The 27102-nt window shown below is 41.1% G+C and overlaps 1 protein-coding gene across 2 annotated transcripts in view; it reads right to left on the reverse strand.

Moving 5' to 3' along the window:
* The window catches only part of SPAG16 (sperm associated antigen 16), a 584427-nt gene that overhangs the window by 80213 nt on the left and 477112 nt on the right, over positions 1 to 27102 (reverse strand). The window contains exons 15-16 of one of the 2 annotated variants that reach the window (XM_044432016.1): positions 25286 to 25333; positions 11473 to 11569 (exon numbers count right to left, since the gene is read on the reverse strand). The exons of the other annotated variant lie outside the window; for it this stretch is intronic. Coding sequence (XP_044287951.1) covers positions 11481 to 11569; positions 25286 to 25333 — 137 coding nt within the window. The 3' untranslated portion in view covers positions 11473 to 11480. Of the gene's footprint in view, positions 1 to 11472; positions 11570 to 25285; positions 25334 to 27102 lie in introns of those variants that run through there. 2 annotated transcript variants of the gene reach the window in all.

Consider the following 27102-nt stretch of genomic DNA (forward strand, 5'->3'; position numbering starts at 1 on the left):
GGATGCAATAGCATGGTAAAATGATAGAATAAACAGTATCACATTAGAAGGAAGATGAAGAATGACATTTTTAAAAATTTTGTCCTACGTTAACCACTTTTTTCAACTTTTTATAATTGCACACAAATGTAGTCCCAGAAAATTTTGAAAAATAAAAAGCATCATATAAAAAAGCCCATGTTCTCCTCTGGTCTAAAACAAGCAGATAGCTAGCTAGCTGCATATTTTGGAGGGACTGGATGCGGGGAGATTTGCACATTTTTGGAAGTGCAAATTTGTATAAATACATGGAAACATATTTGCATTTAATCCAATTCTATGTATGAGTCAATGCCAAATCAAAGGATGTCTGACAACCCAGCTGTATAAGAAGACCCAATGGAACAATGGATGTTCTACTGCAAAGGTCCTCAAACTATTTAACCAGGGGGCCAGTTGAAAGATGCCGGTGCTGGCCAAGGGCCAGAAAGGTGGTGCCGGTGGTATATGCAGGCCAGCGCAGGGGTGGTGTGTGTGAGCACATGTGCTGAGGTGGGGCTGGGCATGCGGCGAGGGGAGGCGCGGTGCGGGTGGGCACATGCCACAAGGCAGGTGCACGAGGCAGCGGCTTGCTCGCTTGGAGATCGTTTGCTCTGAGTGAGCAAACCACTGCCTCCCCACGCACAGGACGAGGTGGGCAGCGGCAGGTGCGTGTGCGGCGGGTCCAAATGGGCATGGGCCGTAGTTTGAGGACCCATGTTCTATGATGTTTATTAGATGGAAGCTGAAATACCGCACAGGTGCATAAAGCAACAGATCCCTATCCTGCTTGTTTCCCAGTCTGTAAAGAAGACAAAATAAAAATGCCTCCAAGCTGCTGTCTCTATAGGCTCACAATTCATTTGAAGCTTTTAAAAATTACACCCTTGGTCACCTGAATGTTGTTGCTGCTTTTTTCTGAGTCTGGTCTGAGACTTTAAGTGCCTCTAGACCTGTTCCACCTTGAGAGAAAAAAGAGAGTTTGATCCTGTTTTCAGTAAAGGTTTGATTTGTTTTCCTTTTGGAAAAAATATTAGCAAACATCTGCCAATTATAATATATGTATTATATCATGTCCTGTTTGCTTATGTAATACTGTGATACAAAGCTTCTGCTGGTTTTACGGCAAAAAAAGTTATCCCTTTCATCTAGCCACTCCCATTAAATGTACAGATTGAGAATCAGGACGTAAATTAGTGTATGAGTCCATTAAGATAGCTTACAGCCTTTGGCTGTTATGGTTAAGAAAATGGTATATGGATAATAACCCTAGAAATCCATTGAATTTACTTGCACTTACATGTGTTCTGAACTGCAGCTTAGGCCATTTGTCCTGGCATCTACTTCAGAACACTGGAATATCACCACAATGCACTCTTGCACTGATGAATCAGTATACCCTGCCCTCATCCTGTTGGTACTACACATTTGAAGATCATTATCTATGGAGAAATGTATGAACATAAACATAGTCTCCATTAGTCGCCATTACCTAATCCCCTTCTCCCTTGTAAGACAATATACAGCGAGGATCCAGAGAGCTGCTTTAGACATGCCAAAGAATGTGGACATACCTTGTGAGACTTTAAACAGAAGATTGCCATAACATATCACCATCTGCTTTCAAAAACTGTCTCAAACTGAAAAGAAGTTTGCAGCGCAGCCTGGAGCCTGCTGTTTGAAAAACATGTCCCCAAAATTCTGACAAATGTACAGAAATAGTTGGGAGGATTTTTGAATCAAACATTATTTTTGAACTCAAAATAATGATCTTTCTGGGGGGAAAGGTCTCTCTTAAATCTTAAAACAATTGCAACATTTCCATGAGTTACTTATCCAAACCAAATATATAATGTTTTTGCAATCAAATCACTTTTTCTCTGCTATCAGGGAAACTGTGGATTTTAATTTCTTCGCAAGACTTTTCAATAAATAAAATAAACTAGAAATTAGATGCACCAACATTTCTCATAATATTTCTTGTATACCTTCAATTAAACATTCAAAAAATTCACACACTGCCTAAGATGATGACAAGTCTATTCATTAGTTACACTCTAGCAAGTAAGCTTTAAACCCCAGAGCCAATTAAATCTGCTTAGTTATATTTGGAAGTTAATTAATTCCAAAGTTCTGATTTTCATATGGATTTCATACCCATGCTGTATACTGAAAGGTCTAATGGTGGGCATACAGCAAACAATATTTCTGTCAAGAAGTTTTCATCATAAAACTAGGTTGCTAAAACTGTTCTTACTGCCTTATTTCATGAGGACATTGAAGAAAACGTCTATGTTCCATTTCTCAGCATTCTGAAAGCCTATGTCTCCTCCAAAAGATACATTTGTTTTAAGTACTGTTTCTCCAAAGGTCATACATCATACATCACTGAAATGACATTCAGAAAGAAACTAAAAATATACACTGTAGATCAAGTTTATTAATTTTGCCTCTTGCTTTAACTTTAATTTGTACCATTAGTTTGGATGCTTTTCATAGCCAAATGTTGATTTTATATGTCAGTACTTGCACATTCTAGCCTCAGAAGTGAAACAAATGATTTTCAGCTGCCATCCTTATTAAAGCACAGCCCTGATTATTGTTAGTCCCACAAACTGTTAGTGGGCTTCCTTGCCAGATGAGCTAATGAGACAGTCGTGCTTCTTGTTTCAAACAGCCATTTCTTTGAATTAGTCGATCTATAGATGAAGAATGAATCCCCATGACATCTGACATTCTCACTTGAAGGCAGCTTCCTAGCATGAAAACAGTAGGAAGAGAAGTAGAATTGGGGTCTTGGCAGTATAGGAAGGATTCAGCTATAGAGCACACTGTTTAGTTCCTGTTGATCAAAGAGTCGCAGGTGAGCTGCAGTTGCATGTCTGCTGCTGGATGCTGTCATTTACTGAGCACTGTCCCAAAGGGCAGCTTATACATGGGACTCTTAAAGGATCTATAATCACTATTTGCAGTGGCAGAATAAAGATTAAATAATCTTTATGAATGAAGAATGGCCAAACACTCAAATTTGCCTCTAAATCAATAGTAGTCTAAATAAAAAAGGTCTATGCAAGTAACATTTACCACAATGATCAGGAATTAACTAGAGAAGAAATGCTAGCCATGATAACAGTGGAAGATATTTTTCACTCAAATATATTATCTGACTCTAGCAAGTGCAATAGTTATTCAGAGAGGAAAAATGAGATACCGAAATATCTAAACAATTCTGTATGAAGATGAACAAAAGAGTTTAAAAATAGGAAGATAAATGAATTAATGTAATTTTTATTGTAATCAAAACTACTCAAATACTATTTTAATAAGCTGTGCACCCACAGTCACTTGGGCTGCTCCCTCCAACAAGCTGAAAGCAAACCAGGAGGTCTTTCAGTAACCATAATTTTAAATTTCAGCAGAACATTAATAACTTTGCAACAAACCAGGATATTAAACCACAGTTTAAAGTTGTTTTAATCTGCTTGCAAAACAATTGTTAATGAAAGATTTCCTGATTTGTTTTTGCCTTCTCCAAAAGAAGGAGACAAGTGGCTGTGTGTGCACACTGGTGTATAAGCAGGGTCTTGCTTGGTGCTTTTGAAGTTGTCCTTCGAATAACTTGGCCACAAACCTCTCCACATTCTAAAGGTAAAACCCAGGATTTAAATTGGGTTCGCAAATAAACTAGCAACCAGTGCGACTGGTGCAGTGTAGGTGTCATGTGAGCCAACTACAAGACTCCCATTGGAAAGTTGCATTTTGCACCAGCTGAAATTTTAGAAATGTCTGTAAATGCCACTTTACATAAGAATACATTGAAGTGCTCCTGCATGGATGTCACTAAGTATGGATAACTAAGGCAAGATCCATCCTTTCACTTTTCGCAGATCAGTCTGAGCCTGTAAAAAGTATTATTGGCCACTGCCACCACTCGAGTTAGTGCAAAATCCAGGAGACCTACCAGATTGAACACTTGTGTCTGTTGAATGCAACCCTACCTAAACCAGTTGCACCTCCCCGTGCAGGATAGCTGGTTTTCCTACTCAAAGTACCTCCATCTTACCTAGCTTAATCTCACTCACCTTGGAATCACTTTCAGTTCAAGATTTCCTCAGCAAAGTGCATAGAAACAAGACAGAGCACTGTCTATCACCACATACTAATGCCATTCCAAGCCAAACTTGCAGATACTTTCTGGCAGCAGTTTAATGTAGATATTAAAAAGCATGAAGGACTGCTTAAAACCTTGTTGCAATGAAAAGGCTAATGGTCATGGGTAGAACAGAAGTCCCTAGCATCACTTCCTGAGATATTTTGGGGTCTTTACCTTTTTGGGGATCTTTTTGGTAAGTGCTAGCCTAAGAAACTTTCTCAAGGTTTCTCAAGAAACAAATAAGATGGTCTGGTACTCCCATCTCTTTTAAGAACTTGCCACAATTTGTTGTGATCCACACAATCAAAGGCTTTAGTGTAGTCAATGAAGCTGAAGTACATGTTTTTCTGGAACTCCCTAGCTTTCTCCATGATCTGCGTATGTTGGCAATCTGATCTCTAGTTCCTCTGCCTCTTTGAAACCCTGCTTGTACTTCTGGGTAGAGACCTGTTTTTGGGTAGAGACCAGTTCTCCCCTGCAGAGAAGGGCAGGACATACTCCAACAGAGCAAAGCTCAGGGAACCAAGGTTCAATTTAGATGCCAGGAAGTACTTCCTGACAGTTAGGATCTTGAGGGTATGGAATGGGCTTCCATGGGAGATGGTTGAGGCCCCATTGGTGAGGGTGTTCAAGGATAGGCTGCACATGCACATGGTGGGCATGTCATGAGTGGAGCTGACTGGAGCCGGGGATCAGACTAGATGGCCCGGGAGGCCTCTTCGGACTTGCTCTGTTTCTATGTTTCTGATAGTTCACGGTCCACATAGTGCTGAAGCCTAGCTTGCAGACTTTGAACATAACTTTGCTAGTGTGTGAGATGAACGCAATGGTATGGTAGTTTGAACATTCTTTGGCATTGTCCTTCTTTGGAATTGGAATGTAAACTGACCTTTTCAAATCCTCTGGCTACTGTTGAGTTTTCCAAATTTGCTGGCATGTTGAGTGTAGCACTTTAACTGCACCGTCTTTTAGGATTTTGAATAGCTCAGCTGGAATACCATGTCCTCCACTAGCTATTTTGTTGCTAAGACTTCCTAAGGCCTATTTGACTTCACGCTCCAGAATGTCTGGCTCAAGATCAGCAAGGACACCATCATGATTATCAGGAACATTAAGCTCTTTCTTGTATAGTTCTTCTGAATAATCTTGCCACCTCTTCTTAATCTCTTCTGCCTCTGTTAGGCCCCTGAAATTTTTGTCCTTTATTATGCCTATGTTTGTATGAGACATTCCTTTAATATCTCCAATTTTCTTGAAGTTTTCTAGTCTTTCCCATTCTGTTGTTTTCTTCTATTTCTTTGCACTGGACATTCAAAAAGAAACTTTTTGAGTGGGATGGTGTAACTTGGTATCCAGCAACAGCAGGGAGCTGGACCCAATGGCCTTCATGGTCCCTTCCAACCCTACTATTCTATAATTCTATATTCTGCAGGGCCAGATCTGCAAATGTTGTATTCCATCCTTGCAGGCATTAGAAGTAGATCAAACTTGATTAGATATTAGTCTGTTTGCAATTATCATTATTGACTTTCCCAACCATAGATAATTTACCACATTCCATTATAGAAGGTCAGAACCAAAGAATGTTCTATGAGATCTATGGCTGCAATGACAGAAATGAAATCCAGAGCCACTTCCAGCAATGTTAGTCTAAGTGTGGGTGTTAAAGTCCCAGAAGGCCATAAGCCTTGGAGTCCTCAATACCAGACATAACCTGCAACAACTCATTAGGCAACAAAGTGGTTAATACACAAACAGAATCCTTATCTGATCCTGGTACATGTGCAGACACTCAAAACAGGCTGACTGGTAGACACTACACCTGACCAGAGAGATGAAAACTACATAGACAGGGGACAGCTATGTCCCCTGCCCATTCCTCGAGATAGTCTGGTGGACACATTTGGGAGAGAGCTATACACATGCATTCATCCAACAAAATCTTTGGGACACAACCTATGTCACCAGACTCCTCTATAATCAGATGAGAGAGAACATGTTCTCCCCTGCAGAGGAAGGCAGAACATGCTCCAATGGAGTAAAGCTCAGGGAGCCAAGGTTCCCTTTGGATGCCAGGAAGCATTTCCTGACAGTCAGGACCCTGAAGGTATGGAATGGGCTTCCACAAGAGGCCGTTGAGGCCCCATCAGTGCGGATGTTCAAGGATAGGCTGGACGTGCACATGGTGGGCATGTCGTGAGCGGAGCCAGCTGGTGTCGGAGGTCAGACTAGATGGCCCGAGAGACCCCTTCTGACTCGCTCTGTTTCTATGTTTCTAACATGTCTAATCCATCATTTGTTAATGGCACTGCTGCAGGGAGGCTACAAATGACTGCATGACCACTCCAAAGGAGATGACTCTCTAAAGGGAAAGTAACCAGTGAGTACTAGGGAAACAATTTGAGTGAATCAAACTTAAAGTTGCAAAATATCAAAGGACACATTATACCAACCAGTACATGTGCCTCCAAAGTTTCGCTAAAATTTATGTAAGCCATATTAACACATTTTTAATTAAGAAAGGCTATAACATTAATCTCCAAAAAGAAAAAAGAGTGTATCAAATTTTCTGATTAAAACATAATTACAAACTATTAACCCACACCTTAATTTGGCTGTGTTATTAATATAATAGAACCCTAGAATCATATATTTGTTTAAAAGCCACTAGAAGGCATTACTCAGCCAAGAATCAAAGTTGCGCATTACTACAGTGATTCCCAAAGCTTTACAAAATGGAAGCCAGGACATGATGAGCTTCCATTCAGCCCCAATTGCACAGTCTGCCTATATATATATCAGACATCACAATGAACTATTGCTCAGCATGTAGCACTTACAGGCAATCTTTGCAGACCTTCCATGTCCTGCTGCAACCACCTAATTCCCTGCCACCATCAATGGGGAACAAAGCATGCCCTGTTCAGAGTGGGCACCAGGTTGGGGCATCTCCATGGCAAGTCAGATTGAGAAGGGTGCTGGCACAGGGGGATGTGCTGTGGTGTGTAGCTCCCAATTGAGCACTGGGAAATGAAAAAGATCAAGTGTAAGGAAGTTTCACTGGAGACCAAGGACAAGATCATTCACACCACTGTATTCCCAATCCCTGTGTGTGAGTATGAAAGCTGACAGGAAGAAAACTGATGCTTTTGAAACATGATGCAGGGGGAGAGAATACCTTTGATGAGAGGAGGAGGAGGAGAAGATGAAGAAGTAGAAAATGATGATGAAGAGCATCCCAGATCAAATTAAGTCAGATCTTGCCCTGGAAGCCCTTTCATACTTCAGGCACATCGTGAGAAGGCAAGGCTCACTGGAGAAGATGATAATGGTAAGGAAAGTCAAAGGCAGTAGAAGAGGAGGAGGAAGAAATATGAGACAGATGGACTCTATAAAGGAAGCCACAGCCTTGAGTTACAAGAGTGGATTGGGCCTGTCCAGGATAGGACACTTTGGAGACCCCTGATTCATAGGATCACCACAAGTCGGAGACAACTTGATAGCATGCAATAACTAAGAGTGGGCAATTAAAAGTAAAATAAATAAGCTTGGGTATGCTTGACAGCTGTGTGTGTGAATGCATGTGCCAGAATGCCTGATGCTTCTCACAGTGCACACATTACCTTGTAGACAAGAAGGATAAGCACTGTTAGCTGAGCATGAGTGCTTCTCCATTGAAAATAATTCAGTCTACACAAGAGACTAAGAAAGGTTAGGTTAAGAGCCTTTTCCCCAAAAATGAGTGGGTTTGTGTTTGTATGTAGGTTAGAATATTCTGTTATATGCCCCTTCACTTGCTATTTGAAGTGGTACAATGAACAGAATAACTTCCGCATTAGCAAGTAATCCTGTCTTTCTGTTTTAGCTCTTCTGTATCACTCAAGTGAAATGTAAATGGATGGATCTATTTACAATACAACTGTATACATGCAGCCCAGAGTCAGTGGTCAGCATGTACAGGCACCAGAGTATGGGCTTGGGGTTCAGAAGGGCCCAGTCCACCACCAGACACACAGCACTGCCAGGGCAAACTGGGGAAGCTATTGCTGTAAGCTGCTGTTCACTTGCGTATATTTAACCCACCAGCAGTGGCAGCTGTACTTCTGCACAAAATGAAGTTGCTTGACTATGTTTCACAATAAGTGACTGTCACCTTGAATACTGCAAAAACTCCAGCTGCTGTCCAGAAAGTAAATGGAAGGCTGAAGTGGCTGATTGCAGGAAAGGGTGTGGTGCCCAGGCTGGCATTAGGTGGAGCCCTTTTGGTGGCACCATGCAGACAGTCTAAGTCTGGAATTAGCTCCTTTTATATGCCTACTTAGAAATAAGTCCTGCTGAGCATAGAGTTTATGGATAAATTCTGCGGATTTCTATTAAAGCAGCTACATGTATCTATATCTTTATTGTTTCTAGATGCAGATAGTGGTGTGAAGGCAGCAGTTGTAGTTCTATCTCTGGGCAGTGAGGGAAATTAATGCATGTGTGTGTGGGGCAGGGGGGTGCTATTTTACTCATGTCCTTCTTATGGGCTCCCCACAGGTAACTGATTGACTACTGTATGAACACAATGCTGGGCTAGGTAGGCTTCCAGCACTGCTCTTCTAATCTTATGGAGCTCAGCAATATTCTTGACAGGAATCCCTTGGGAAGCCCATGTATGTTGCTGGGATTGCAATACAAAGAACAATGGGATACAACTATAATAAATACCGTTGTGAGTCTGTTTGTCTTGGTTATTGTGAAAAGGTCTACATCAGGATTTTGGCTAAACTAACACCTGATAGCTCTCAGAGATTTAGAGCATAATCCTATGCCAATCCAAAGTCTGGTATCAAGAGCCAGACAAGGTGACAGGAAAGGTGGAGGTGACTTCATCTCTGTCATTCTTCATTTGAACATTCCAATTTGGAACACCCCAGTTCACCTGCCTAAGCCCCTTGACTGAGCAGGAAATATGTAAAGGATGCAGTGGGTTTAAAGTCAGGTCCAACGTCAACTGGCCAGCAGTGTCTCTCTGTCTTGACTCTGCAGTGCTAAACTTTGTGTTGGGCTAGTGGGGCAGTTTAGGGATTCTGCTGAAGTCTGGCCCACCCCATGACCCAGCTGTCTCCCTACCTGAGAAGAAAACATGGGGGGCGGGGGGTCAGTTGGCAGCAATAAGGAAGAAGGCCTTCCCAGTGGCAACAACTCAGTTATGGAACAAGCTCTCCACTGAGGCACCAGCTGCACTATCCTTCTGATGCCAGTTTAGAACTCCCTTCTATGCCAAAGCATTTAACAACTCTAAAGAGTGCAGCAGAGTGAGGGAGTTATTGTAGTTGTTTTAACAGGTCTAGTCTTACTCTAAATCTGTCTTAGTTATTTAAGTTGGTTACATTTGGCTTTAAACTCTGTTGTGAAATCTCAAGATGGTTTATTGTTATTTGTATTTTATACTGTATTTTATGAATTGCAACCTGCATAGGGAGCCTCAGCTATTGGGCAATATAATCACATTAACACTAGCACCACCAACAACTAGCTTTTTAAAACAAATATTACAAATTACCAGTAATATGTGTTCAAACATATATATTGGGTAAAAAGGAAATGTTTGCAAGGACAGTGTTGCAGATATAAAACTGGACAGATATAAAACTGGATGATCTAGCATTATAAAAAAGTATTGGTGAAATGAGTTGCATACCTGCAGCAGTGCAATATTTTTTTTACTCCTGACATCTTCTGGTTTAGATGAAAAAGTGCAGCATTATATATAGCACAAATCTAAACAAAGAAACATCTCATGCCATGTAAAACAAACTACATTTTGAAAGATATGAGCAGTCTTAAATGGATCCTGTATCCTAGGCACAGAATTATTTACTACACTCTCTGTAACACACCCAGAATCTAGTCCTGCTTTCTCTTGCTCCATTGGCAGAAGCATTATCCAACCTCTTATCAAGGGAGAGTTAAAATAGCAAAACAATGTATTACAACATTTCCATTTAGCCCATTGCAAAAACTGTATCAGCAAAACACTGATCATTTGCCTGACACACTGAATAGGAGGAAGAAACAAGGACAAATTCAAACTTGCACCATTAATTTTTCTAATAAGGAGAGAACTGCTATCCCTTATGGAAGAAAGAAAGAGAGGAACCGATGTGAGTCTCCACTTGAAGGCCATTTAAGAGCCTCAGGGCAAGAACAGTGGGTTACAGCCAGAAATGCTCACCTGCCAGTAAAAAAGATAGAGTGGTGGAATAGATTACCCTCCCCCTGACCCCCCCTTGACCCTCCATATCTGCTCTGGAGAATTAAAGACACTCTTGAACAAACTGGGGGAGGCACAAGGGTGGTGCAGGAGAGGGGAGAGAATCGTAAGTGCCACCGTGAAGTCAAAGTTCCATGACATTGGATGTGGCCTATTGGAAGATTAGGAAAAAAAAATATGTGACAAGCCAAAAGAACAGGCATGAGGAAAGTCACCTGGACATCTCAAAGAGCTCTCTTTCCAGCTGACCTGTGCCTACTCCAGAGGGTGGGGGCACTCAGATGTGGCTACCAGTGACAACCTGAGTACTTATAACTTGATTTCCAATTTGACCTAAAATTTCCAAAAGAATAAGTAATTAAGTGAATTGCTTTAAAATCAAACAGTAAAAGAGCATCTGAGAAACAGTGTAGAGGTGGTATCCAATTCTGCCTGTGTGCCAGTGAGACGCACTGCTGACGTGATGGGAAACTGGCATTTACAAAACCAGGTGGAATCAGACCAAAGTGCTCATCACAAGAACACAAAAGTTCAGTAGAGCCAGCAAGAAGGAGCTCTGCTGACTTATCCCATCCCCTCAATGAGTGTCCCAGCTTGTTTGCAGAGTTGCTCTGGGAAACACTAGTTGCCTGTTGTACTGGCTGTGGGCCCTGCTGGTTGACACATACCCAGTGGATGTGCAGCAGCAGCTCTGGATATTGCTAAAGCAAAGCACAGCACAGCACAGCATGTAAAAGTAGCATGACTAAGTCTAAAAATAAATAAATAAATAATGTTTGTCCCACTCTCCACTCCATATGCTGCAGTGAAATTTCTTTTCTTCTCCTTTTTCCATTTTGAAGGAACTACCTGAAAATTCCTGAAAATGCAGTGCTGTCATTCCCAAAGTGGGATGCAGTCCCAGCTTATACTTGAAACTTCCTACATAAATAGGAAGTTGCATTTCCATGAGAGCCAATAATCTCTTTTTTGTTTACTGAGGAGTGAGGTGAACAAAATCAGTCAAGAAAATCACAGTCACTTATCTCTTTAATACAAGGGTGTTCAATGTCATGATCCAGACTTGGCTTGGATATTCCAGTTTTGAAAATACTCCAGTACAGCTGCTTCTGTCACCTTGGGCAACTGTATATAATCTTCTGGAGTAAAGGATAACAGACAGCAAACAAATAAAAATAAGCTTATGGGAAGAACTATTAACAGAGTTCTGAAATGACTTTAGAGGATCAAAACATTCTCAGAATTGTAACCCTGAGTTTTTTTGATGCCAAACTAGTTTAAAGAATATTTGAGTATCTCTTGGTAAACACTGTAAAGAAAAAATACTGTAAAGAAAAAAGACCAAAATAAGATTGAGATGCTAAATCTTTCTATGTTGCTGAGCTATTGATAAGGGTAAGGACTTTGTTTTGGAATGTTCTTCTATGCTTTTCTGCTTCTGTATTCATCTGGACTGTTCATCATACTCATGATAGCTTGGGAGTTACGGAAATTATCAAGCATCAATAATCAAAATAATTTAACCCAATTCCTTCTTGACCAGACACCCTTCTACTATTAAACTTTCCAAGCTGTCTCAGTACCTCATGATATTCTGCAGCCTTTTGTTATTATTCTAATGCATATTCAAACTATATGGCGATGAGTCTTAAATAATAACTGAAGAATAACCTCCCAGTGGACTTCCGGTTTGGCATCGGGACGAGATGGCTGTGAAGAACGGGAGTTCCCGTTATCATGCCGGTATCTGTTCGGCAGTGAGCTGTGTGAGGCTCATCTAAGCCCTGTTGGGATGAAGATTAGATTGCCTGAGCATTCTTTTGGTTGGTGTGGGGCACCTACTCCAAATCTACTGGGAGAAATTCTGGGCCCCCTCCCTCCCTGGAACACCTGCCGCTGCTGCCACCAATGGCCACCACCGAGGAAGACCTGAGGTGCACCGCCGGGCCCGGGGGACAGCTGACGCCACTCCCGCAGCCACCACTGGACCATCCCGGGGCCGGAGGACACCAGGGCCGCTGCGGCTGCTGAGGAGGATGCCATCTTGCTGGCCGGCGAGTTCCCCACATCCGCCCTGGCACCCCCTCCGCTGGGGTCAGTGAGAGCAATGCTGGATTGGGGGCAGGGCGCGGGGACAGCTGCTGGCATAACTTGCCAGACGTGGCCGAAGGGCGATGGCCAAAGAGCGGTCGCCGCCGTTTGGGACCGTTCAGGGCCATGCGGGGGCTGGGCTGGCTAGGGACTCTATTGGTGGGGCAGAATTTCGTGTTGGGGGGTAGACGGGAAGTTTTGAATTGTTTTAACATTTTATTGTATTTTAACTTGTTTTTACGGATTTATTCCTGGCTATGTCGACTGTGAGGTTGCCTGGGGAGTGCGTGGGCGCCACCATTGGGGTGGTCTTGGGCAATGGACGTTATGGCGGTGGAGGTTTAACGTGTCTGTGTAGAAGAAGGAGGAACAGATGGTTGACACCTGTCCCTCTTTCTGGTTTTACCCCCAGCTGGAAGATTGCAGGTAGTCTTGTCAACTGCCCCCCAGGCCTGACAGTGCTGCTGCTTAACGCCAGGTTGGTCCACAACAAATCATCCCTCATCCACAACCTGATTGTGGATGAGGGGGCCGACCTGACTTGCATAACAGAGACCTGGGCAGGAGGGGCGGGGGATGTCTCCCTCTCTCAAATGTGCCCATCCGGGTATTGGTTCAGCACCTTCCAAGCCTGGAGGGGAGGAGAGGGGGGTTGCTTTGGTTTACCGAGCTTCCATCTCCCTCACGGGGCTTTCAGTCCCCTTGAGACCGGGTCTAGAGTACCTCTACTTGGTGTTGGGCAACCAAGACAGACCGGGGATTCTGTTGGTGTATCGTGCACCCTTCTGCCCAACAGACCCCCTGCCTGAGCTGACGGAGATCGTCTCGGGCCTGGTGTTGAAGACTCCCAGGATGCTGGTCCTGGGGGACTTCAATCTCCATGCCGAGACTGTTCTGTCCGGGGTGGCTCAGGACTTCATGGCCTCCATGGTGGCCATGGGGTTGTCTCAACATGTTGTAGGCCCGACCCATGAACGTGGACACACTCTGGACCTGGTCTTCTCGATGGGGCAGGAAGAGGGTGATCTGAGGATGAGGAATTTGTGTCTGACACGCCTGTCATGGTCAGATCACTTCCTTGTGAAGTTTGAGCTTGAGAGCAGCCTTTCCCTATGTAAGGGTGCGGACCCGATTGCGTTGGTCCGCCCCCAGAGCCAGATGGATCCAAATGGATTCCTGAAGGCCGTGGGGGAATTTCCGGTTGACAAGACTGGTGCTCCTGTCGATGCTCTGGTCGAACTATGGGATGGGGAAACGACCAGGGCTATTGACATGATCGCTCCTAAGCATCCTCTCCCACCGGGCAGAGCCCACTCTTCCTCTTGGTATACACCTGAATTATGGGCAATGAAGCGGGTCAGGAGACGTCTAGAGTATAGGTGGAGGAAATCACGGGATGAATCTGATCGAAAAAACTTGAGAGCCCATTATCGGGCTTATGCTGTGGAGGTGAGGGCGACGAAAAAGAAATTCTTCTCCGCTTGCATTGCCTCCTCACAATGCTGTCCGGCGGAGCTTTTTCGGGTGGTACAAGGGCTGGTTCATCCTGGCCCCAAGAAAGACCCTGTACCGCCCTCGACGGCCTGCTGTGACGACTTTGCCAAGCATTTTAAGGAGAAAATCACTCAGATTCGTCACGAGCTGGACTGCACTAGTAATTCAGAGCCTTCAGGGGAAGAACCAATGTTGCTGCTTGGTCCTAATTTATTGGATGAGTTTCAGTTATTGCGGCCTGATGACATGGACAAGGTGCTTGGACAAGTACGTCCCACCACCTGCCTATTGGACCCTTGCCCATCTTGGCTACTTACCAACGCCAAGGACGGGATAGGGACCTGGATCCTGGAGGTTGTCAACGCCTCTCTGAGGGATGGCCGGGTACCTGCCCCTTTAAAGGAGGCGGTAGTCCGACTAGTCCTAAAGAAGGCATCCCTGGATACAGAGATGGCCACCAATTATAGACTGGTGGCCAACATCCCATTTTTGGGCAAGGTGTTGGAGCGAGTGGTGGCGGGACAACTCCAAGCACTCTTGGATGAAACTGATTATCTGGACTCATTTCAGTCCGGCTTCAGACCTGGGTATGGTACTGAATCTGCCTTGGTCGCCCTATATGATGACCTGTGCAGAGAGAGAGACAGGGGGAGTGCATATCTGTTGGTCCTCCTGGACCTCTCAGTGGCTTTCGATACTATTGACCATGGTATCCTTCTGGATAGGCTAGCGGAACTGGAAGTTGAAGGCACTGCTTTGCAGTGGTTCTGCTCCTATCTCAATGGCTAATTCCAGAAGATGGTGCTGGGGGACTCTGGCTCTGTGCCATGGCAGTTATGCCATGGAGTTCTGCAGGGTTCCATTTTGTCCCCCTTGCTATTTAACATCTACATGAAACTGCTGGGAGAGGTCATTAGGAGGTGTGGGCTGCGGAATCATCTTGTTTTCAACCAATGCAGGTGAGGCAGTGGCTGTACTGAACCGGTGCCTGGCTGAGGTGATGGGCTGGATGAGGGCCAATAAACTGAAGCTCAATCCAGACATGATGGAGGTCTTGTTGGTAGGTGGCTCAGGCTTCGGGGAAGGGGACCTTGATCTTGTCCTGAATGGGGTTGCACTCCCTCTGAAGGACAAGGTCCGCAGCTTGGGAGTGCTCCTTGATCCAGAGTTTTCGCTGGAAGCTCAAGCAACGGTGGTGGCAAGGAGCACTTTCTTTCAGCTTTGGCTGATTCACCAGCTGCGTCCCTACCTGGAGAATGACTGCCTGGAGGCGGTGACACATGCATTGGTAACTTCCCAACTAGACTTCTGCAATGCGCTCTACATGGGGCTGCCCTTGAAGACGGTCCGGACACTTCAATTGCTGCAAAACAGAGCTGCCAGGTTGCTGACGGGGACTGGGCGTTGTGCTCACATAGCTCCAGTCCTCCATCAGCTTCACTGGCTCCCCATTGAAGTTTGGGCCCAATTCAAGGTGTTGGTTATCACCTATAAAGCCCTTAACTGCTTGGGTCCTGGTTACCTAAAGGAGTGCTTACGTCCATATGTGCCCTCCCGCCCCTTGAGATCAGCAGCAGAGGCCCTTCTCCGGGAGCCCTCCGTGAAGGACATTAGGAGGGTGAGCACCTGGAGGAGGGCTTTCTCTGCGGTGGCGTCCAACCTATGGAACGTGCTCCCCAGAGAGGTCCGCCTGGCACTGTCGTTATTTGCTTTTTGGTGCCAGGCCAAGACCTTTTTATTTAAATGCTATTTTAACTGTTGATTTTATTTATTGATTTTAACAACTTTGGCCAGGATGTCTCCAACTGTATTTTATTGTACTAGTGATATTTATTTATTTGTAAGCCGCCCTGAGGCTTAGGCGAATGGGGTGGCATATAAGTCTGCTAAATAAATAAATAAATCTGGGCTTTTCTCAACCGGACAATACAGGGGAGAGTTCAGCTCCCTACAAGTCTTCGACAGCTGGAAAATAGCTTAGAAGATTAGCTAAAAACTCATCGGATTTACTGGGTGAGCATTTTTACTTTTTATTTTCTCTCTCAATACTACCCATGAAAAAGCTACAGCTGTTACTAACTGGCACAAAGAAGAAAGAAAAGCCCCTTTGATGGAGGGAGGAATCCCCCCCCCCCCACAGAGGTCTAAGTGGCGACTGATATGGGGGAGAGGAATTGAGGTTTTTTTTGGAGAGTGGAAGCTGAAGGGAAAGACCTCCTTTTACTAACCTCCCCAAGGGCGAAAAATCAAAATAAATAATTACTGTGGAATTATGTGATAGAAGGACAAAATTTGCTTGCGGAGTGGCCATTTCGGCCATCTTTCTTTCTTTTTCTTGGACTCTTGCCAAAAACAACTGGACGCTTGCCAAAGTAATTTTCATACTGAGATGTGACTTCCTAAGAGAAAAAACAAGCATGTGTCCTTTCTTCTCTGCTGTGACATCATTTCATAATAGCCCTCTGCTGCCATTCTATGGCTATTGGAATTATAGCAAGTTCCTCTCTCTCTCTTTTTCTCTTCCCTATCTCTCTGCTGCTGTTTTGAAATTTTTGGTAAAAAATTTTCATCATGAGAAAAATACATCCTTCCTCTTCTTTGGCACCCTCATCAGCTGCTCAGAGTCCAACTCATCAGCCTAAAGCGGAAGATGTTGGAAAATGTCTAAAAGAGCTACAAATAACGACTTTGGTGATACAGATGTCTTTAACAGCTTTGGAAGCATCCCAAGAGGTGATGGCAACATGACAGGAAATTTCTCAAATGAGCAAAAAGAACAGCTTGACAAATTGGATAATTCTATTAAAGATGTATCAACTCAATTATCTGATGTTCAACTTAAAACTGAACAGAATACACAAAAAATACAACAAACACATGAAAAGCTGGAAATGGTAGATAAAGAAACACAACTAATTAAGCAAACAAATAAGTCTCTATGAGATTCACTATATTAGAGATGGAGAAGGCATCTTACTACCTAAGATTTCAGAATATACTCGAAGGAAAGAATGAAGATTTGCGAGAGCTAATGAGTGGCACCTTGGCAGAGCTTTTAGAAATAGAAAATGAAATTGCAGTAGGAATTGATCTTATCTACAGAGTTAACTCGACCTAGGCCAGAAAAAACAAACTTCTGAGGGAAGTTCATGTTAAATTTGCTCTAAGGTCTATAAGAGACAATGTTTTGAGGGCCATACATGAGAAACCTTTAAAGGTGGATGACTGCCATGAGGTGACGGTTCTGAAGCAAATACCATGGAGGATTAGAGAAGGATGAAAGAAATACTTATTCCTTACTACAAAGTTGATTAAGAAAGAGATTATGTTTAGGTGGCTAACACCAGAAAGAATACTCTTCACTTGGAACTCTACAAGATATAAATTGGATTCAATTTTTAAAGCACAAGAGTTCTATGAAAAATTTGGAGGTATGCTTGAAGAGGAAGAACCGGGTGTGTCAAAAGAAGGAGAGGAAGGTGCCGAACCAATGGAACTAACAATGTATCACTCTGAGGAAGGAGAAATAGTGAATACTGACTCACAACAAGAAGTACAGACACTGGAAACAAATGAAAAGAAAAAAGGTAGAAGTGTAAAGGCGAAGAATAAGTAGATAGGTAGATACTCTTTAAACATGGCCTTTAAAAGGGAAGGAAAAATTGAATTGCTCTCTTTAAATGTAAACGGACTAAATGGACCCTCTAAGAGGAGAAGGATTCTCTCTCATCTTCAAAAACGAAAATTGGATATAATTTGCCTACAAGAAACACATATTAAGAAACAACATGCTAAATTTTTGGAATGTTCAAAGCTTGGAAAATTGTTTGTATCTTCTGCTTCTCAAAAGAAGCATTATACATTAAGGAAAAACTAGACCCTAAATATATACTAGCTTATAAGGACGGTAGGATTCTGATGGTTGAAATCACAATGAAACTTAAAAAGGTGCTTTTAGTGGCGATATACGCCCCAAACGACCATCAGGAAATGTTTTACCAAAAATTACATACTTTACTCTTAAAAGTGGGCTGCCAGACTGTGTGTGTAATGCAATTGTGGACAAGAAAATGGACCATAAAGTGAGATTAAGGGAAAAAAGGGCAGGAGGATACTCCCAAAGTCTTGTTCTAACATGATTGAAGAACTCAGATTGATAGATGCTTGGAGGCGTAAAGATCCCACCTCTGCTAAATATTCTTTTTATTCAAATAGACATAGGTCTACAATTTACAGAAGAGATAAATAAGGAAATGCAAGTATTCTTTCAAATAAATAAAGCAGAAGAAACTTCTTTACAAAATGTCTGGGATACAACTAAAGCCTATGTCAGGGGATTGATAATAACATACTCAGCAAAAATAAATAAAAAGAAAAAGCACGAACGAGCAAAAATAGTAGAGGAACTGATGAAACAGGAACAAGAACTGCAGGAAGATCCATCCAAAAAAATATCAAGGTCCAAATGAGTATCTTAAAGCATAAATTGAATCTCTTGGACACAAATCAACTTACTATGCAAATGAAATTGGCCAAAAAGAATTTCTTTGAAAATGCTAATAAACCAGGGAAATGGTTAGCCTTTAAAGTAAAGAAAGAGAGAGAGAAGAGACTGATTTCTAAATTGAAGGATGGAGAAGGACGACTACAAGTTCAAAGTATACAAATTAAGAAAATAGCAGAAGATTTATTTACACAGTTATACCAGAAGGATGAGATTTCAACTGAGAAAGGAAAAGAATACATCCAAAATGGAGACTTACCAAAACTACCGGAGAAATATCAAAAATTATTGAACCAAGAAGTAACAACTATGGAAGTAAAAGAGGCAATTATGCGGCAAAAGAATGATAAAACTCCTGGCCCGGATGGGCTGCCAGCTGAATTTTATAAATCCTTTGAAGGAGTTTTTGCTACATTTCTTAAAGATATATGTAATGAAGCACTGTTAAATGCTAAAATACCAAATACTTGGACAGAGGCAAATATTACACTAATACCAAAAAAGGATATGGACTTAACACAGATTCAAAACTATAGACCTATATCATTATTAAATGTGGATTACAAAATTTTTGCCTCTATAATGGCAGAAAGGTTAAAGAAGTTTTTAACAGACTTTATTCATCCAGACCAAAATGGTTTTTTGCCTAAAAGACAAATGAAGAATAATTTGAGAACTATCTTGGATATCCTAGAATATTATGAGATGCGCACGGAAAAACCAATGGCTTTATTATTTATGGATGCTCAGAAAGCCTTTGATAATGTTAATTGGCAATTTATGAAGCAACAGATGGACCAAATGGAGTTTGGTAAAAAGTTTATGAATGCGATATCAAGCATTTATCAAAAGCAGTCGGCTAGGATTTTAATTAATGGAGAATTCACAAGGATTATAGAGATACAAAAGGGTACAAGACACGGATGCCCACTGTCACCTCTGTTGTTTACTCTGATTTTAGAGGTGTTGAATAGAAATATCAGGGATGACGCAGACATTAAAGGTACTAGAATTAGAGATGAAAGTTATAAACTGCAAGCATTTGCAGATGATCTAGTTTTCATAATGGAGGAACCCTTTATAACAATGCCTAAACTCATACAAGGGATTGAAGAATATGGTGAGATTATGGGGATGAAAATAAATAAAGAAAAGATGAAATTGTTAGTTAAAAATTTTACATAAGACCAGAGAAAAAGGCTGCAGGAACAAGATTTGCAGATTGTTAAAAAGGTTAAGTATTTGGGAATCTATCTTACAGCTAAGTGTACTACCCTGAAAGAAGACAATTACGATAAACTATTGAAGGATATTAAGGGCGATCTGGGAAAATGGGCTAATTTGCAATTATCTTTGATGGGAAGAATAACACTTGTTCAAATGAATATACTACCAAAGCTTTTGTTTTTATTTCAAAAGATTCCCATAAAAATTGATAGAAAATTTTTTGATGATCTGAATTTTCAAATCTCAGGATTTATATGGAGAAAGAAGAAAGCAAGGATCAAACTAAAAATACTTCAGGAGACGAAAGAGAATGGGGGTTTTCGTCTCCCTGATTGGATGTCGTATTATCAAGCGTCTGTTTTAACTTGGTTAAAAGAATGGATAACTCTAAGAAATAAGAGAATTTTGTATTTTGAAGGACATGATTTACAAATGGGTTGGCATGCTTATATGTAGTATGAGAAGGCTAAGTCACATGGCTCTTTTTTAAGTCACTATATTAGAAAATTATTAATGTTGGTGTGGGAAAAGTTAAAGCTAAAATTGTATAATAAACTACCAAGATGGCTTTCACCCATGGAAGCTTTTGTGTATCCAAATGCATTGAATTTTGAAGGGATTATAAGATATGATATTTTAGATAAGGATGGAGGCCTGAAATTAGATCAAGAAACACAAGAACAGGGATCTAATATTTCTTGGTGGCACAAGGTGCAGATACAATCGAGATATGCTAAAGATTGTAAAGCGTGAGGTTTTTATAAGGAATTAACAGCGTTTGATCAAGTGATGCTCAAATCAGATGAGAAAACGATTAAAAGATGATATGAGTTTTTACTTGACAGGGAAATGGAAGATGAACAGGTAAAGGAAACTATGATAACATGGGCACAAAATTTTGGTTATAATAGTGAATTAGAAAAGTGGCAAAAGCTGTGGGAGAGAAATATTAAGGTAACATTAGCAACTTCGTATAAAGAAAACTTATATAAAATGTGTTATAGATGGTATCTGTCGCCAAATCGATTAGCTAAGATGTTTCCAAATATGTCAAATAGATGTTGGAAATGTAAGTATAAATTGGGTACTTTTTATCATATGTGGTGGACTTGCAACAATGTGAAAAAGTATTGGAGTAAAATGCATAAATGGCTTGAGGAAATGTTACAGAAACCCCTAGCTTTTAAACCTGAAGTTTTTTTATTGGGCATCATACCAGAAGACAGTAGCAAACAAGAAATGTATTTGATTTTACATGTAATCACTGCAGCGAGGATTGTATTCGCTCAACACTGGAAAAGTGAGGAACTACCCACCGATGAACTGATTTTTAAAAAGATTCAGGACTGTGCAGAAATGGATAGATTGACTATATCACTGAAGGAGAAAGAAGATACTGACTTCTATCAAACCTGGGACTCTTTTTATTATTGGCTAGAGAAACAGGACCTGGTTTAGATTTAAATATGTTTTAAAACTATCATAAATGGATTTAAATATGACTATGGAATGTTAAAAAAATATGAGTGGGGGGCTGACCCAGTACATCTGATGTATTTGATGATTGATGTTTTTAGTGTTAGTTTAAAATTTTAATAAAATGTATTATAAAAAAAAGAATAACCTGCAAGTAACCTGGGTGGCTGTGGATGCACTTACATGGTACTTTCTTGCAGTGTCTAATCTTATAGTGCCTCTCAGTAACACCTTACCCAGTTCAGAAGCCCGAAACTGTCCTAGATTAGAGTTTCTTTTATTACTTTAATATGCGAAGTATATATAACAAGGATGGCAAAACCATGGCTCATGAGCTGCATGTGGCACTTTGAGTGCATTTTGTGGCTTGCAGAGGGGAAGGATTGCATCCTCACCATGCACCACACAGTGGTGTTGGGCTTGGAAGGCAGCATCAACATGGTGCACATGAATCTCCTTGCTCCGCCTTCCATGCCAGCCACTGCAGGAAATGCTGTCTCTTTGGAATACAGCCACAGTCCTAAACCACGGGAACCACCCAACGCCCAGTGTAATAGTAAGCCTGCTTGCAAGCATGGCATGAAATGATGGTGATGGCTGTAGGGATGCTGGTGGTGCCACGTTTCTATGTTTAAAGGAGCAAACTTATGCATGTTCAACAGAAAAATGTTCTACAACTCCCAGCATTCTGCTGGCCATTGTTGGGCTTTTTTTCCTTTTGAAACTTTCATAATATTATGCTTTCAACCTGTTTTTCCCACACTGCAGCCCTCCAAGTGTTATTGGATTACAGCTTGTATAATCTCATCCATTGTTCATGCTGGCTGTGATTGATGGGAGTTGTAGTTGTCAAAAAACACTGAATGCAGGTACACTGGGTGTGTACAATAAAAATACAGTTTATTCAAGCATACAGGAAATACATGCAGCTTGTAGGTAACCCCCTAAAGGGACTATGAAGGTGAATTCTGTCTATATAATCTATTAGTCATGACCACGGTGACTAATCAGTTGGGGAATCAGGCAGTTTGCAAGAGGCATGCAAGAGTAGAAAGAAAAGGGTTGAATGGGTTAAATATTAATGAGGTTTGTTAAGTCAAAGCATTGTGCAAGCCTTACAAATTAACACCTAACAGAGCTAATTGACCTCAGTAACTAGCCTGATAACTGGAGCAGTATCATAAAAGATACATAAATATTTGTTCATGTCTTGCAACTCTCAAACATCTGACATTTACCATATGTGGCAGTTCTGTTGAGAATGTCTGGCCACCCCTGGTATATAAAATAAACAAATGTCATCACCTAAGCTTTCTTCCTCTTGCTTCTTTACAATCTGTGGGTTTGCACATAGAATGGGTTTGTTAGGGAATTAATAGAGATCAAAGCTGGCAAGAAGGGTCCTGAGTGCAATGATGGAACATACTCTGCATGAATGGGGGATCCACTTTCAGTCTTGGATCTCCCCATGTAAAAGGATCTCAAGTTGTGAATGTGACTCAGAAACACATAACTTGATCAGGTCCTGGGAATCCAGAAGAATCAGTCTCCTGATAAGATTTACAGGCCTCATATCTATATACATGTCTATTTCATAAGCATATTAAGCATCTTGATGAGAATTTTCCTTGTGAAATGTTGTGCACCATTTTTTAAAAAGATCTTCAAATCTACTTTTGAAAAGACAGTGAAGTGTTCCCACTTACCTAATGCAATCTCACCACCCCTGTGGCAGGTGTTTGCAAGCCCCTCAACCTGGAGCATCCAATACAAAGCACAGGGTGCAGTGGTAGCGGTCTTCCTCAGTGCCCACCTTGCACCCTGCATTTTATCTAGACTGCCACTTTTCCCACCTAAATTTAGTGACAGGGAGGGGGAGGGACGGGAGCTGAGCCACGGACCAGAATCAGTGTAACTCTTCCTGCACCTTCCTGCATATAAACTACATGGAGAATATTTTTGAATTGGCTACTGCATTTTGGCACAAGTAGAGCAAGCATAGATCATGATTCTCAACAGCTTGATATATTTAATCTACTAGGTCCACTTTGCTAATTAGAAAGCGCACTTGCAGCATCTTACGTGACAGACTTGATGAAAGATTGTTGCCTTGGCAAGGTGTATTCAATATTCAATTATTTTTGTGTTAATAATTTATTTGGTATAATAGAGAAAGCACTGTAAATAAACATCACTCTGAAAGAACATCTGTTGTATTTACCAATAAGTGAGGGCATGAACTTCAGAATGTACTTACAGGAGGTGAGGGAAGGTATTTTAGCTAATCCTTCAGAAATACTGCAGATGGCCAATATAAGGGTTGCATGCACACAGAGACATAACCACCAGCAGATAGAAGCCAAATGAAAATATGTTTGTTCCCAGAGTTTAGGATATGTTAGCAGCTACTCTATAGAAACTGTGATCAGAGAAGGCAAATTTCTATTTATGGCACACCACTTCAAATTACAGGTGGAGGGGTCACACAACTCCCCATTATATATTGATGAACAAAACTAATAATTTAAGTAACTCCTGTACAGAAAAGGTAACATGGCAGAATGGCTCCACTTTCCATGATTTTTCTATATGCAACATTTTTAGTTTCATCTTTATTCTTACATGGTGCAACCCAGAGACAGGTTTATTACATTAGTGATAAACCAAACTAGATGACCTTTTAAAATTTAAAAGCAGCTGTGTGGGTGCATTAATTGGGTCAAGGCTGATGTCCTGCAGGAACATTTTCACATTCTGAACTGTCTCTCTTCAGCCCCCACCCAAACTATTTGAAAGCACAAGGTCCCACATTGGTTCCTAGGTAAAGAGCAATGTCAGGGGAGAGAAATTTAGCCTGGCGAAGCAGCATGTGGGGGAAGCCTTAATTTGCTCCCTCAGTGCAGTGGCCCTATTCAAATTCCTTCATGTGTCTAGACCTGTGTGTGCCTTTTTTCCCTTTAATGCAGAGCATTCATGCACAAACAGTTGGCTCACTTACTTTGGTTCTAAGTAGGCCTTGACTAGGGTGCACCGTAAGGGTGCGCTGAAGCCAGGCAGCAGGGCAGCTTTGGCATCAAAAGCAAAATCAGCCTAAGCTTCCCCAGCAACTGCTGTCTAAAAGGCCAATGGAAATACGTGTTGAGGATGTGTAGACTACAGAAGGCTATATTTTCTAAATCACCTACAATCATACTTGAGGCCTGGTTTTGGTATGCAAACTGCCTGGATCACCCTGCAAGATAATTTTTGTCAGCAGAAATACAGATGAAGGTATCTAAAGGCCCACTTCTTCACATTGGTCTCTGCCCAAGCTCTGAGACCATTATCTGAGGCTCTGTCCTAAGCTCTCCCACATACTAAGCTTTGATGAGTGACTACTTGTAACTAAGACTTTTCCAAATTACCAAATTTCCTCCCTAGGGTTTTGTCTGGTGTCTTCTTCACTGACTTCGCAGAGCCAAGAAAATACTTTTTTAATTTTCCCAGGCCTTTGAAAATTTTACTCCTAATTTTATTTTTAATGATATATTTCATGGGGCATATAAAATAATACTTTAGTTGCTTTCACGTTAGAAGAAAATTTTACTTACTGAGGCCTGGCTACTTGAGATTTCAATCTGTATGGAATTTCCCTCACCAGCAGCAATTAGTGTGTAAAACCTGTTTGGTCATAGACATTTTGTTACACCAGACTCTTATGATGGAGGTTTTCTCTGTGTTTATGTCTTGTTCTTTTTATTCTTTGATTTTGGGGAGATATTGTGTGTCTGGCTGCTATACTTTGTCTTATTGTTCATATTTTCACATTTAATTTGCTTTTACCGATGTTTTTCTGATCCAGTAGCTATACTTTGATTGGTATATTCTTTGATTAAGATACCACTTCTAGACAAGTCCTTCCAGCCAAACATACATAGTTGGTTTCAATATTGATTAATTAGCCAGGGTGTATGCTTACTGCATTACCAAATGCTGCAAATGTTCTTTGGGTTTTATAGAAATATTTTAGTATGACTGGTAAGTAGAAATGATTGACTATGTGTGTAGAGAACAGAATCCTTACGGAATCCTTCCGTAAGCCTTTCCATTAACTTCAGTAATTTCACCGAACCTAAGAGATGAAAAGGAAACAAAAACTTTCAGTAATGACACACCCATACCACAGGCTCCCAAATTACCGGCTCTAGCCTTTTTCAGTGAAAGAAACTGCACAGCCCCAATACACAAAACAAAGCAAAACCATTCCGCATTGTTGTGGTTAAGGAGAATTTATTGTGTTAAAACCACATTTATTCAGAAATGTCCATAGCTCTACTGAATATTGTTTAATTACTGTTTTGAGGGAAATGGCATTTTAAAATCTTCACTCCTAGCAATAGGAGCTACCACTCAGAACTTGGAAGGAGCTTCAGAACCAAGGTTTAATTAACCAGTAGCACCAAGACCCGGATGCCAGATCCAAAATATACATAGGATAGAATCTATTTTTTTCAATCTCTCTCTCTTTCTCTCCAGAAAAAAAAAACTAAGCAATTATGAACATGAAAGTATGGTAGCTACACAACCAATACTATCCAAGGATGTGGGAAATCATGAACCCTTCCAATTGTAATGCAGTCTAAATTTCTAATACCCCTTCACCATTCATTTTATAACAATTATTAACAGGAGGATTGTATGGCTTTGTTCCAAGGAATAATAGCAACCAATTTTAATTTGAAAATTAACAAACAATCATTACTGAAAAGTGGAGTACTTAGGAACTTACAAGTGCACAACATCCATTGATTTAATGGCTGATGAGAGGTAAAGCTTATAAAGATTTACCTCTTGTCAGATTTTTAGCAATCCAATTATTTCTGTTAATATGTGCACATTAAGCAATCATATTTCAGCACCATCCCATCCCAGGCCTTGCTTGCTTTGCTGCTTGTTATCAAAGCTAAAGATTTTAAATTCTCCTGTTTGCAATTTAATTGGTTTAGGGAATAAGCAGTAGTAGAATGAAGAAAAGAAGTGGCAACATTAATGTAATGCTTTAAAATCCCAAGGCATATAACAGGGGTGTATATCTGACTCTTGTTAATCAGGGAAGGCAGTGTTCTTGGATGGTCTGGAGACTTGGGCTTAACGTATCATAAAAATAATATTTTCAAACCTGACTATGCATTACATGTGCTCTTATATGCTCTTGTATCCATCACACTCTCTGCTTTCTAGCTATCTTGTTAAAATTGAGAACTTAAGCCTTGTAAACACCAAGGAATGGAAACATCTGAAGACAAAGCATCTGCAGGCTAAGCAAATTTGTTTGCTAGCAAGGCTGAGTTCCTACTATTCTTAAGGAAAGAATACAGGGCCAATGGGTCCCGCCTTTAACCTCCATGCTTACAGAACAGTAGAAGTCATAATACTACATTACAGATAGATGGTACCTATGCAATGGCATTGTTCAATGTGATACTGTCTGGAGAAATATAGCTTTCAGGAAAATGGTCAATAGCAACAAAGAGGTGTGTTTCATTTCCTCTCTATTTTCTCCTCTTTCCATCCCATTTTAATCTGTTTTCTTGTATGGGTAATTGAAAAATATCTATTACAACTGTCCAAGTCATATATGTAGCAGACACAAAACCAGAAAGAAATGCTAAGAATGGTAAGCAATATGCTGAAACATCCAAAACGATGGGATCATAGAAGAAAGCAGATAAATTCAGTGAAAGCAAATATAAAGGTTTAGATACACACAATATGTTGGGAAGGTGCTGGCAAGCCAGTAATGCTATTTAGAAAGAATGAAAGGGTAGAGAGTTAACAAAAAGAGCAGGTATCGATAATTTTGGTATGATTATATATTAAGGCATTTTATATTGGTAATCT

Source organism: Varanus komodoensis, unplaced genomic scaffold (assembly GCF_004798865.1).
Source record: "Varanus komodoensis strain SLA01 unplaced genomic scaffold, ASM479886v1 scaffold23, whole genome shotgun sequence".
Taxonomy (NCBI): domain Eukaryota; kingdom Metazoa; phylum Chordata; class Lepidosauria; order Squamata; family Varanidae; genus Varanus; species Varanus komodoensis.